Genomic DNA, 13,243 nt, shown 5'->3' with positions numbered 1-13,243 from the left:
TTCAATTTGTCAATTCATCACAGAAAAGTAACTTGGCAGGTGTAAACGGCATATTCAGAAAACAAATACTTTTATTAATTTTCTAACTGCTGGGAACACAATCTCTGGTCCTCTCTCAGATTATAATTATTTGATAGAATAAACAAATGTTTGAGTCAGCTGTTGTGACTTTTATTCAGTTGCACTGACGTAACATTATGTAACAAGTTTATGAGTTTCTTCATAAAGCCTTCAGCCCTTTGCCCTGGGCACATGGAGTTGAAACCCACCCAAATGATTTGCTTTTATAAGGAGAACAGTGTTAATAAGATTATGTTGTGGACTGTGGACCGCAGTACAGGTACAGTTCTCATGTGGATTTATTAGTCATCAGAGAGGGACCTATTGGAGAATCACAGCCTATCAATTTAGTTAATGATCACCCGCTGCCTTTACATGAAGCCACTGGAATGTGCGCTCTCTCAGTTTCTGGTCTGACAGTGAAGGGGAATAGCTGGAGCGACACAGAGGTTTCGAGATCTGATTTCTTTCTTCCTTCAGAGGACCTTACTGAAGGGCAGTCATGCGCCTGATAGGGTCCACTGTCCTTTTCTCTGTCCTGCTGCAGGCGATGGTAAGACTGAATGAGATTAGAACTGAAACACTGGGTTATGTTGCAGTGTTGGAATTAGCTTCTGGACAATGTCAGGTTGTGTAAACTTCAGTTTATCACTGGTAGTACAATCTGCAAAATGGATGTCATCCAGGTTTCATTTAGACTTATTTTGGTACATTTGATGTATCTATTATGTAATGTGGTTGTGTATTTTTTTCATGATTTCCAACCCTCTGATTCTTACAGATGACATTTCAGGCCACATACTGATTTCTAACATATTTCTTGTTTTTAATAATCACACAGCAGGATAAAAGTGTGAATGACACTGTCTGATTCTGCCTCCCATTACTTAACTCCTCTGTCTTTCTTCCTGACAGTCTGCCCCGACAGAGGATTGGCAGACGGCCACGTCTATTTATGATTTCTCAGCCACAGATATTGATGGCAACGTGGTTTCCCTAGAAAAATACAGGTAATGTCATGACATATTCTCTCCCTAAATGTGCTGCAGCATCCCAATACATTCCACTACTCACAGAAACATGTTTGTGTCTATTTGTATTTTTCTTAGGGGGGATGTTGTCATCATCACCAATGTTGCCTCTAAATGAGGCAAAACCCCAGTAAACTACTCTCAGTTTGCTCAGATGCACGCCACGTACGCTGAGAGAGGTTTACGCATCCTTGGCTTCCCTTCTAACCAGTTTGGGAACCAGGTACACTATTGCATGAATATTTTCATTCAAGCTCTATGATAGGACAGGCCCATGATTGTGATCTGGAAATGTTCACATCATTCTGCAAACAATCAGTCTGCTCATAAAGCACAGATGTGGAATGTAAAACAACACGATGATTTTTAAAAAAAAAAGTGTATCCTTTAACTACCAACATGGAAGACTTTATTCATTAATGCTTTTTTATTTATTATATCTACAATCTGTGAAATCAAATTAAACACATCTTTAATTACCTTTCATCTTTTTTATCAGCCCAGTTTTTTCCACTTTTCGATGGCAGCTATTTGATCTATCATTTGATATTTTTGTCCTTTGCATTAAAGGAGCCTGGCAATGAAGGTCAGATCAAGCAGTTTGCCCAGTCTTACAACGCTCACTTCGACTTGTTCAGCAAGATCGATGTGAATGGTGGCAATGCTCACCCTCTGTGGAAGTGGCTGAAGGAGCAGCCCAATGGGAGAGGCCTCTTTGGAAAGTAAGTGGCAAACAAATGATCGACTGAAAACAGAATAGCTTTCACCTGATTATGAAACAGACATGTCTTGATCAGCTATAGGTATATTGACACTGTAATGACATGATAAATATGGTAAATATGTTTTTTAATGGAATTACATGAAGATCCTTTATATCAATTATTGACCAGCGAAGTATTAATTCAGCAATTATTATCTAACATGATTTTTTTTTTTTAATTCCTGCAGTAGTATCAAGTGGAACTTCACTAAGGTAAATATCTCAGTTATTTATTATATATTTGGACATCAACAGAGTTGATAGAGCTGACAGTTACTCAGCTGTCCTCATATCCTTGTGCATCAGTGATAAGCCAGTGTTATCTCTGTATTATAAGTACAGCTATGAATGCAATATTACCCAACTAAACCATTTTATAAGGTATAGAGTAATCATTGGGACAAACCTGTAAATACTTGTAAGTATACTTTTTCATGTTCAAAATATTTCAGTTTTCTCCTTTTCCTTTTCTGTCTAGTTTCTGATCAACAGAGAGGGGCAGGTGGTGAAGAGATACGGACCCTTGGACGATCCAAGTGTATGTACAAAACACAAATACATACACAAATGTTCTAAATATAGCTGGTTTACATGTTTGGATATCTAACATCTAACATGGATATCAAAACATCTCTCCAAAGGGCTGACTCATTCTTTTCCTAGACACTAAACAGAGCTATATCGTTTTAACATTGACAACAAACTGCTTTTTTGATTTATTTATTTATTTCAGTTGCATAAATTGAAAATTAATTGAAATAAACTAAACTAATACTACAATAAATGTTTTCATTTGCTGTTGTAAAACCAGTTCCATATAAAACAGTGGACAACTGAACATTCTGCTATTGTTTTGTGAATATGAGACAGGAAAAATAAGATTGATTACTGAAATGAAGCAACAATTGGGAAAAACTGGAATGAACTAAACGTATAACTATTACTGTGTATTGTTGTGTGTCTCCAGGTGTTTATATGCTTCAATGGAACATGTAAATAAAGTCAACTTCTACTTTTGCTTTCCTTTTAGGTGGTGGAGAAAGATCTTCCCCGCTACTTATAATCCCTTAATAAATGACCTGATACCTCACTTACTGATACTGAGCCCAATTATAGCCTGTTTCCCTCCTTTCTCTGCCTCTCCAAGCATCAGTGGATATATTGTTTGGGTCCACCCCAGACCAGTGACGGTCAGCTCATAAACCCGCATGACGGACAGGGCTGACCTGATGAAAAATGGCGTGCAAACCTCCTGGGAGGATTACCAAGCTTATGTTCATGTAGTTCACTGGAGAGAAGGAGAAACAGATGCCAAAACAGCATTAGTCATCATAAGTCTTTGATTAATGTGTAGCATTGTTTTCATAATTAAAAGCACTCAGATTTGATTCTAATGATACTTTTGTCTCTTGTGTTTATTGTCTGTCAGTAAAACTTTGGCAATTTTCAAGTGTAAATATTGTTTTTTTGTTGTAGGATAGATGTGTGTTAATGTTTTGTCACAAGATATTGATGTGCACACTGATTCATTCCCTCATAATGAATAATGGAAATGGTTTTGGACAGAAAATCCATTTCTATCTCAATGAGAAATGTAAGCGTATGTGTCAGAAAATCCTTAACAAGTGAGTGGTAGAGCTCAAAATGAAACTGGGATTTGTCCCTCTGGGTACAGACACACACTACAGTGTTATCTGTTGGACATTGGATGCATAGTACAGCAGCTCAATGCTTACAGGGTTTTTCCATTTTTTATCAGCACTTAGCCAAGCCAACACGCACTGAACTGCCTTTACACTACAGTCTTAGATGACATTTATGATATGTTGCTATCCTATTACTTGTAATGGGGTGAATTGTACATACTTTTATTTTTGTATGTTCCCACACTTAAGAGGTGTTGAAGAGACACTGATTAGATCACCCCATACAAACTATAAACTCATAAATGACAACAACAAAAAAGTATTAATTTTGGCAGAGGCCTCGATCAGTGGCTCTTAATCTGAAGGTCTGGACCCTACAACGGGTCAGAAGATTAATCCAAGGGGTCACCCTATGATGAAGATAGTGGGAAACCATGTTAAAACATTAATATTTTGGCTGCTTTTTTTCTCATCATTGTGTTCCCCTTGTGAAATAATGTATAGCTTTACCTTTTCAAACCTTATTATAATGAAACACTGTGAGAAGGGACAGTCACCCTTTGATTTAACTGCTTATGTAACTCATGGACATGCAAAATGTGAGGAGTGTCCACAAAAAGGTGTGGCTTTGTTTTAAAGGATTATAAGCAAATAAGGCTGGGCCTAAAACTCATTTTTAGCAAAAAGCCTTATAACACCAGACAATTTTATATATTAAAAAAAATGTATTCTACATCCTCATGTTTCCCCTGGAAAAAATCAACTGCCTATAAATATATTAGGTTAAGGATCAAAATAAGGCAAGATAAATAAAAAACAGACATACAGAAGTTCCTTGAAGCCTTCTTAGAGTGGTGTTTTCTACTCTGAGTATATTTTAGATGAAGAAAACACTTGTTTGATAGTTTTTTCAACATTGAATCAAATTGTATGCCTAATAATACTGATAAATCTCTTAGTACAAATGACAAATAATAATTATAACCTTACTTCTGGGTCATGTGGTCAGTGCAACATCAACAAGCCAACCTATAGGCCTAATACTAGTGGTATTAGCACTTTGCCTTCTATGTTGGAGCCAGAGATATTTGACATTTAAATATAATACTTAATGACTGGGATGAGGTAAAACGGCCAGAGCCAGGTTGATAACTTGATAACTTTCATTTTTACTTCATTGGTTTCCATCTCTGGATGACTTCTACTTTTCTGTTAGTGTTTGAAGCAGAAATAAATTAAACTATATGACAAATAACCTTAGAGTGTTGACTCACCACAGTTTATTAAGAGCCCCAAAACACAATACAACCACTCCCATCACAGTATGACCCCTGCTTGCATGTGATTCATCCAGGCAGACAGGCTGAGCTGCTGGCTGCAGTTCCCCTCAGCCTCCCGCAGGGGGAGCCGCAGTGTCCAACACAAAACCAGGAGGCAGCAGCAGCAGCAGCACGGGAGCAGCAACTAGACAGGAGCAGAGCGGAGGGGAGACACCGCACAGATGAAGGCACCATCGCGGAGAACTATCACATATCCCTCCGTGTGATTATTCCTAAATATCAAACCACACACCGTTCCCTCCTTCCTCCCACCGGGGTCGTGCCGTCGCTGTGGGTCTTTTTCAGTCGGACGGCTTGCCTGTTTTTTTCATCCGGGAGGCTGAATGGAAGCAGCAGCCGAGGGAGCGGTCGGGCTGTCGGAGGCCGGGGACGGGAGCCCGTTATCCGGAGCCGCAGCATCCGATGATGCGGACACGGTCGTCGGAGTGAGCTACGGGATGGACGCTGCAGACATGGGTAGGTTGTCCCTCTTTTATAGAAAACACCTCTCCGTGCTTGTTTTGTATTTGACACCATCATCCTGACATGCTGCTCCTGCTGGGAAGCAGAAAGTCCCGACTCATCTTTGCTAGCAAGGAATTGGTAAGCTAGGCTAGCTGCTAACTGAGCTGAAATGAGGAGGAGAGCAGGTGAAGCACTGTACACATATGTGTTAATGTAATATTAGACTGCATATGTGTGGAGGTGCAGTCGTGACCAGTCGGTAGCACAACACATCATGGCTGGGAAATTTACACGCGTTTGAATGGGTAATATGATATATAGTATTATGATGTAAGTTAGCTGTAAATAATTATAATTACCTGGCTTGTCCAATCGAAATAGCCTAGTAGAGATATCTTTCTGATTTCTGAATATTTTTCCCGGTAGAAAACATTACATATTTGACCTTCTCCCTCTGCAATTATCACCACCTGTCATCCACATACTGTCAAACACATAGACCTAGCATTTCAGACATCACCTTATATGTCTCTAAAGAAACCTTTAAAGCTACAATTTGGGTTTACCAATTTCCTCCATGTTGGCAGTTGTATCCTTGTAACCTTGTAATAGAGGAGCGGGCAGTCAGATATGCTCCCACAAATATGTTAATGGTCTTTATTGAAAGAGATTTTCTTTCATCTCCCACATCAAAATAAATGAAATAGGCCTTTTTTTTAACATCAGATATTTTAACTTGTCATAGTATGAAAATCACATGGGTTGCTAGCAACAGGCTTTGTTTCATTCCAGTGTCCCAGTAAGGCGTGATACTGTGACAGTGAGCAACACTACATCAGCAGATATTATTTGATATATTTTTGGTATTGTGGTTACCGGCTGATGAATAACAAGAATTTGCAGTATAGAACCTTAAAATAAGAAAATGTTTAAATTGATGTCTTTATGTTTATAGAAATATTGTCCATAGCAGTTTTTTAAAAATTGTTAGATATTTGAATCTGCACAGGAATAAGTGAGATAAGTTAGCGAGCCAAAATTTCAAAATTAAATAGCTGCTGATGATCCAGTTAACAGATGAAGCAGCTTTTCAGTTGCACCATAACTGTGCCATGCTATGGTCAGTGATATGTGCACTCTGGCTGCCGGGGAAATCAAAACGAGCTCAACACCTCCTCACCACAAGCTTGATGAGAAGGAAGTCTGTAGTCCCTGGTTGGTTGCCTTTGTAGCCTTAAAAGGGAAAGTTGAAGAAAAGGGTAATAGAGGTGGTTTAAATTAGACAGCAGTGAGAGTTGGCTGCTCTGACTTCTTATCAGTCTTATTGTTTTGTGCTTTGAGTTGAACTGTGGTGACAAAGATGATGAAGGTACTGTACACAAGGGTGTTAGGATCTTCTCCTAAACTGTTGTGTAAATTATGGAACTCATCGTTATTAAAAACATTTTTTTAAAATCATTTAAGATGGATCATGTCCTTTAAGAGCTATTATAAACCACCCAGTGTCACCAGAGGAAAAGTCTTACACAATATGTTGTACATTTTTCCAGGAAGGTGGAGCAGCATATGTGACAACTAGCTTTCCAAGATCTATATTTACCTTGTGCAGCTTAATCTGTAAAACCAGTTTGGAGATTTCGTAATGAGAAGTGAAGCTGGATAAAATGATGATTTCTATTACAAGTGGGTGTATGAGTAAATATCAGCCGGTGTTCTTCGCCATTAAGAAAAGGTCACATTTTGATAGAGTGCAGTCAAGTGTACAGGGAAAGACTGTGTGTAGTTATTTTGTGAAGGTAAACACTCGCTTGTAGGTGACATCACTAAAATCTTAGCATTAAGAGAGTGATCATTCTCAAATTGAGATAATCAGTTCTTCAACATACATTTGGTTTGTGTGCAAATTTTCAATTAAAATGCTATTTTGAGACTGTCGAAACCAGGTTGCTGTTGTTCAATAGGCAGGCTAACAGATTGAGCACTATAATAAAAGACAGCATCATCTACATAGAGATGGGTGCTACTATACAAATGGCAGGATGTTATTTGATGTAACAAAGTGATAACTGTGATGGATGTGGATATATCTAATTATTTGTGATGTGCCTGTAGCCGAATGTTGAGCTCTTGAGTCTAACAGCTGTCAGTCATGTTGAATTCACTGGTCATGTTCACTGTACATTCACAGTATGGGGATGGGGGTGTTCAGGGTCCCTGGTGAGAACAGTACTGACAAGCGAGTAGAACCTCCACACAGAACAGGCTCACGAATCAAAGGGCTGTATTGTCATCGTTGCTAGTCAAGCTTAGCTGTATCAGAGGATGAAAATGGAAGTGGGGTGCCTTTGGCTGCAGTTGCTTTTTTTTTTCTTTCTTCTTTCTAGTCTGCTTGCTGGCGCGTGTCTCATGCACCCGGGGTAATTTCACAAGTGTGTGCCTTCTGAGTGCACCTTCGTATACGATGAAAAACATAGGCCTTAGTGGAAAGAGAGAGAGCTTGCATGCGCAGATGAACATCATTGCATTATTGAGTTATTATTGAGTCAGTTAAACACTGTCTATGCCAACTGTATTCAGGTTGACTGTTAAAAGGCATCCAGCACTCAGCTATCTGTACTGAGAGAGCAGAAAAATATAATGTCTATAAAAGCAACAGAGGACAAGTTTGATCAGATTTGTAGAGTGATTACATTGGATAGAGAAGAGGAAGAAACTGCTTACAGTTTAAGCTTTTTGTTTTCATCATGCCACCATCTGTAACCTCATTGTTACCCAGTATAACCTCCGCTTTATTCATTTAATGCTCTAGGTTGAGTTGGTTTGACGAGTGAGGCATATTTCAATATGCTCAACACCCGTGCTAGGCTATTACATGCTATTAAGACAGCGTTTTGTGAATGCCAAGGAAATCTCATTAAAGAGGAAGTGCCTGAGATAGCCGATAACTCTCAACAAGCGAGTTATTTTGGCTCTAAATCTGCCTGATATTACAATGACTGAAATACACAGATAATCACACATTATTTTATATATACCTGCAATGATTAATCGGTTAGTGGATCAACAGAAAATCAGCCGCCAATTATTTAGATCAATGATTTAATTGTTTTATGTCATTATATCAGGAAAAAATGTCTAAATTCTCTGGTTCCAGCTTATATGAATTTTTGTAGTTTCTTCAGTCTCCTATGATAGAAAACTGAATATCTTTGGCCTGTTGGCAAGACATTTTGCACCTCTGGTTTTGGGAAACAGTGATTTTCTGTCATTTTATAGACCAAATATTGAATTCATTAATTGAGAAAATAATCAACAGATTAATCAATAATAAGAATACTCATTAGTCGTAGCTGTAATTGTATATAAATTGGATACACATACTATAATCCATTATTCAGTCAAACCCAAATTTCAAACTTTTCATCATCAGGCAAACACAAGGGCACACAATTAGCACCAGCGTCCAGCCAAATGTTGGTAAAATAATATCTGGGAGATTTTTTTCACTCACGAGCCAAAAAAAGCCAATAGTAATCTATTTAGTGGCTGGTAAAATTTGAACACTGAGTAGGTGTTTGGCCAGTGGTCAAAAAAATAATTTTGCACCTTGGGTAAAAACGCCTGTAGTGTACCAGAGTAAATAAATAGGCCACTGCAACTGTGTCATTGTTCTCATTAATACTGGCAGCACATCACCTCTGTCTGTTTTTCCAGCCCTGTGAATCCTCATGTTCAGTAGCTCCCTTGAATATTTATTCCTGACCAAATCAACTATGATTGTCTCAGAAACATGTGGCAGCTTGAATACAGATAAATGCAAAATATGAGAATTATGCCTGAAGGCTGGGCTGCTATGTTGTAGGGTAGTGAGGGGGGGAAACTCACTTTAAAATCTATTATTTTTTTCCCATCATTTTGTATTGTGGAATGGGTTTCAACAAATGCTTATGTCTGCCCTACAACATCTTATCAAGATGTTAGTCCTCAGTGACTAATATGGATTAATTTATATGAATTAATGGGCAGATAAATGTGCTATCATATCAGTTCCAAGCTATTGATATTGTCAGATGTAACATAGCACTATCATGGTTTCTATCACTTATTCATTATATACACATCATTATAGGCTGTTAAGCTGAAATGTGGTTAACTCGGGGTTTTTTGTTCATTTCAGTAACAGAGTAGTGACAGTGTGAAATGGAAATTAATGTAAATGTCATTGCCTCCTGGAGTTGCTAAATGTCCACATAACATGTCAGAGTGCTCAACCTGAGAGCTTGTTTTGCGTCAGATCCTGCACAAGTGTAATTGTAGGCTGTGACGTTGAGCTCAGCTGCTCTGGATTTGTGAATACAATGTTGCGTGGGTGTCACAGCTGGCTGTTAAATAGCATTCTGAGCATTTTGTCCCATTCAAAGCTCATCAATCTGAGGCAGCCATAACTTCTCCCTGTAGTCTTTTATCAGCACGACAGCAATAATCTCACTTCTCTTTTCCCCACACTCGTACATAACTCCTCTTACCTTCAACCTTTCCTTTTCTTTTCTTTCCTTTCCTTTCCTGTCCTCTCCCCTCCTCCCCCTGTCCTCTCCTCTCCTCTCCTCTCCTCTCCTCTCCTCTCCTCTCCTCTCCTCTCCTCTCCTCTCCTCTCCTCTCCTTACTACAACTCACCTCCTCTGCTGTGAGTGATTCCCTTGGCTTAGCCACTCATTTGTCACTATCCATCAGCCCTCGCCCCTCTCTGTTTTTCCCTGTAGGCGAGGCCTGTCAGGATTGCTGATGGAGGCATAAAGGGTGTTTGCCTCCTGTGGAATACACCATCCGTCTGCTTTGTTCCTATTTGTTCGTTTGCCTTTGCGTGGTCTCTCCATCCCTCTCTCCTTCTGTGGCTGTGCGTGCCACAGCATCACAGTAGGAGTTTGTATCCGGGTGGCCAGTTCTCAAAGCTTGTAGAGGGGTTTTGACCCTCTGCCAGGTTATTTGATGTCATATTATTCAACATAGATGATGACGCAGTTCAGTTACTTCTCACATACTGCTGATTTTGCCTGCAAGTGGGGGATGTGTGCTACAGTAGCTATTTTAAACAGGATTTACAGCGAGGCAGGAGCGTTGTGTTTGCTGCTATCTGTGCTTGTGCTTGACAAGGGATTTTGATTTTGATTTTTATGGTGATATTTGCTGGGAAGAAAGGAAGGATAAAGAGGAGATGGAGACAGGGAGGAGAGACACATAGAGACTTAGCCTCTGGAAAAGGCTCATATGTGCCACTGGATGAGGCTCGGGCTCAGTTTTACACTTGCAGTGTTATATTGCCCTGGCTTTCCCTCAGAGGGTAAATAAGGCAGCGACCTGCTGTTTTCAATTAAAGGAGTCACTGTTCCCATCCCACTGCGCAGGCTATTATTATTTCATTATCACAATCAGCACCTGAGGCATAAATGCAGTCCGACAAGAGTTTGAGGCTGTCAGACATTTCTAAATCGCCCACGTCTAAAGAATGGTGATTATTTTCAACAGAAATTGTAGTGGTGCCTGCCTGGGGCTTCAGTAATCATACCTACCTACCTAGTAGTACATAGAAAAAAAGATGTAATGTCAGCTGTCAAAGCTAGTATTTCACTACATCCATTAAAGCATTAGGTTCCTTTGAATATGAAAGCTTGTATGAACACAGTATCATCGAATGTGTTTTATTTCTGTGTTTTTGCATAGATTTTACGATGGTTCTGTATTAGAAGTCATTGAACTGTAGCTGATTATTTGTTGTACAACCATCAGTCTCTTCCAAACACATTGTAGGGTACGTGAATAGTTGAGCTGCCATTTTAAAAGTTTGAGCAGACTAGATTTGACCCTTAAATTGTCACAGTTAGTTTACAGTATGCTCAAAGTGAATGGCAAGCAAAGCCTTGCAAGTGGAAGAGAGAGATGCTCGAGGGTTTATGTAAGTTTAATGGGGTCTGAGCAGTGAGAAAATGTATTCATTCATTAAACAGTGTAGGCCTAGTTGGCAAATTCGGTCTCCCTGACCCTGGTTTAAGCAATAGTCTACTTTAATCTCATGTGATGGTGAATTTGCAAGTGATCCAGAGAGCGCGTCAGACTTAGATAACCAAGGCGTGTGGCTGCAGCACTGATTTTGTCTTGGCAAAAGTTTATGTGTTAGATTTACTGCCCTGATTGGTATGTGCTTGTCTCTGTGGGCATGATATTTGCATTTCTAGATTTTTACAGCTACTTTCTGTCACAGTCTGTACCTGCTGGCACGAATGTTATTCATTGCACACTAGTATGGAGGTAAAAAGTTGTCATCTGAAGCAAAGCTAGTATATAATCAGTTGTGTGCTCTCCTTTATACATTGTATTGAAGAGAGGACTGGGCAATTAATTGGCTCTCCCAGCCATGAAAGGGAGCGTTGTGGTGCAGAATATATTTTGACCTGCACCTGCTTCTCTTTTACGCAACTTTTACTTCTCTGTATAATTACTCTGTAAACGGTGTGATAAATGTGCTTGCAAATTGTAACATGTTCTCCAAACTCTCATCAGTGTGTGATTATTGCTTTATATGCACTACAGGGAAAAATACTGTCTTCTCTCCACAGATGCCTTTCTGTTTCCTGTTTTGATACACTGTGGGCAGCCGGCAGAAAAGGCTTCATTTTCTATACAGTTCCGAGCTACATCATCAGCTGCAAGCTATGTTATTAGCTGCATTGTGTTTTTACAAAAGGCCAAGGCTGCTGTCTGTCAGTTTTCCTGTGGGTATTCATCTGGTCCTGCAGTAGCTGTGGAAAGGATTTCTCTTTGAAACCAACAGCAGTGCAGTATCTCACTGCGTATGAGAGGTAGAGTAGGAAGAAATGTACGCGGATGAATTGTAATCGGATTACCCAAACCACCTCCGGAGATGGTCAGGGATGCATTGAGACCACATGGAACAAGTGTAAATACAATTGCGTTGTCATAACATAATGTAATGATCAGTTGTTTGAGCCAGACAGAGCGGTCGGGTCTCACTGTGGACACTAGAGACACATATTGAGACCAGTTTTAAATATAATCAGGTTAAATCACATCTAGATACAATCTGGATACGAGATGCATTTTAATGCAATGTGTAAAAGGTGCAGGATTGACAACACAATTGCATTTATACTTGTGTTCAGTGTGGTCACCATGTCTTCCTGACCACCTCTGGAGATGGTTGAGCTCATCCAATCACAAACTGTCCTCAATGTATCATGGGTGCATGATGTGGTCAAGCATTATCTGATTGCAAAACACATTTTAATGCAAGGTCTAAATAATGGTTTGCCAGATCATCTGTACTATGAGTATTCATTTAGAGGGCAGTGTGCAGAGGTGGTACCTGTATGTAAAGGACATAGTGGGATAAATGTAATGGAACAGAGTATTTGGATGATGGTGCTGCCCCTGTTATGACTGAAGTACATGGTTAAATTGCAACATTTTCAACCACATTAAAACCAGTCTTGGTAGCCTCTTGTTTTGAACCTTCATGACAGTAATGCAATGTGTTCATGTGTGACACATATAGTACTATGTGAGGTAGTGCTTTCATCTCTGTACTGAACTAAGGCGAAGGTGTCTCCATAGATTTTCTGTGCAGGTATGAGATTGACGGGAGCAATAGTGACTTGCAATGCTGTGCAACTGTGTTCCTTCTGTAGTTACAGCTGGTTACTTCCACTGAGTCACCAGCAGTTGAAGATGCTGCTCTCAGCAATAACACAGCAGCACGCAGGAGTCAGGCTGATCACCACCCTACTTCACTTGACTCCCTCCTCTCCTCTCCTCTCCTCTCCTCTCCTCTCCTCTCCTCTCCTCTCCTCTCCTCTCCTCTCCTCTGCTCTGCTCTTTGCTCTCTGCTCTCTGCTCTCTTCTCTTCTCCTTTCTGTCCGTAAAAGGACCTTTTTCTTTTGTCTGACA

At 39.8% G+C, this 13,243-nt stretch overlaps 3 protein-coding genes across 6 annotated transcripts in view; 2 read left to right on the top strand and 1 right to left on the bottom strand.

Moving 5' to 3' along the window:
- Nucleotides 1-3,253, top strand: part of gpx4a (glutathione peroxidase 4a) — a 4,872-nt gene extending 1,619 nt beyond the window's left edge. Inside the window, exons 1-7 of one of the 2 annotated variants that reach the window (XM_062424024.1) lie at nucleotides 450-613; nucleotides 976-1,070; nucleotides 1,170-1,314; nucleotides 1,662-1,813; nucleotides 2,043-2,067; nucleotides 2,333-2,392; nucleotides 2,885-3,253. In XM_062424024.1, coding sequence (XP_062280008.1) covers nucleotides 563-613; nucleotides 976-1,070; nucleotides 1,170-1,314; nucleotides 1,662-1,813; nucleotides 2,043-2,067; nucleotides 2,333-2,392; nucleotides 2,885-2,917 — 561 coding nt within the window. In that variant the 5' untranslated portion in view covers nucleotides 450-562 and the 3' untranslated portion in view covers nucleotides 2,918-3,253. Of the gene's footprint in view, nucleotides 1-449; nucleotides 614-975; nucleotides 1,071-1,169; nucleotides 1,315-1,661; nucleotides 1,814-2,042; nucleotides 2,068-2,332; nucleotides 2,393-2,884 lie in introns of those variants that run through there. The other variant, XM_062424023.1, reaches the window with a different exon arrangement.
- The window catches only part of ubxn6 (UBX domain protein 6), a 409,082-nt gene that overhangs the window by 259,372 nt on the left and 136,467 nt on the right, over nucleotides 1-13,243 (bottom strand). The gene's annotated exons all lie outside the window — the stretch shown is intronic.
- The window catches only part of pip5k1ca (phosphatidylinositol-4-phosphate 5-kinase, type I, gamma a), a 50,226-nt gene continuing 41,912 nt past the window's right edge, over nucleotides 4,930-13,243 (top strand). The window contains exon 1 of one of the 3 annotated variants that reach the window (XM_062424981.1): nucleotides 4,930-5,296. In XM_062424981.1, coding sequence (XP_062280965.1) covers nucleotides 5,164-5,296 — 133 coding nt within the window. In that variant the 5' untranslated portion in view covers nucleotides 4,930-5,163. The remainder of the gene's footprint in view (nucleotides 5,297-13,243) is intronic. The other 2 variants (XM_062424979.1, XM_062424980.1) reach the window with 2 other exon arrangements.

The sequence above is a fragment of the Scomber scombrus genome, chromosome 8, assembly GCF_963691925.1.
Source record: "Scomber scombrus chromosome 8, fScoSco1.1, whole genome shotgun sequence".
NCBI lineage: Eukaryota > Metazoa > Chordata > Actinopteri > Scombriformes > Scombridae > Scomber > Scomber scombrus.
This window is presented reverse-complemented; position numbering and strand designations above follow the sequence as displayed.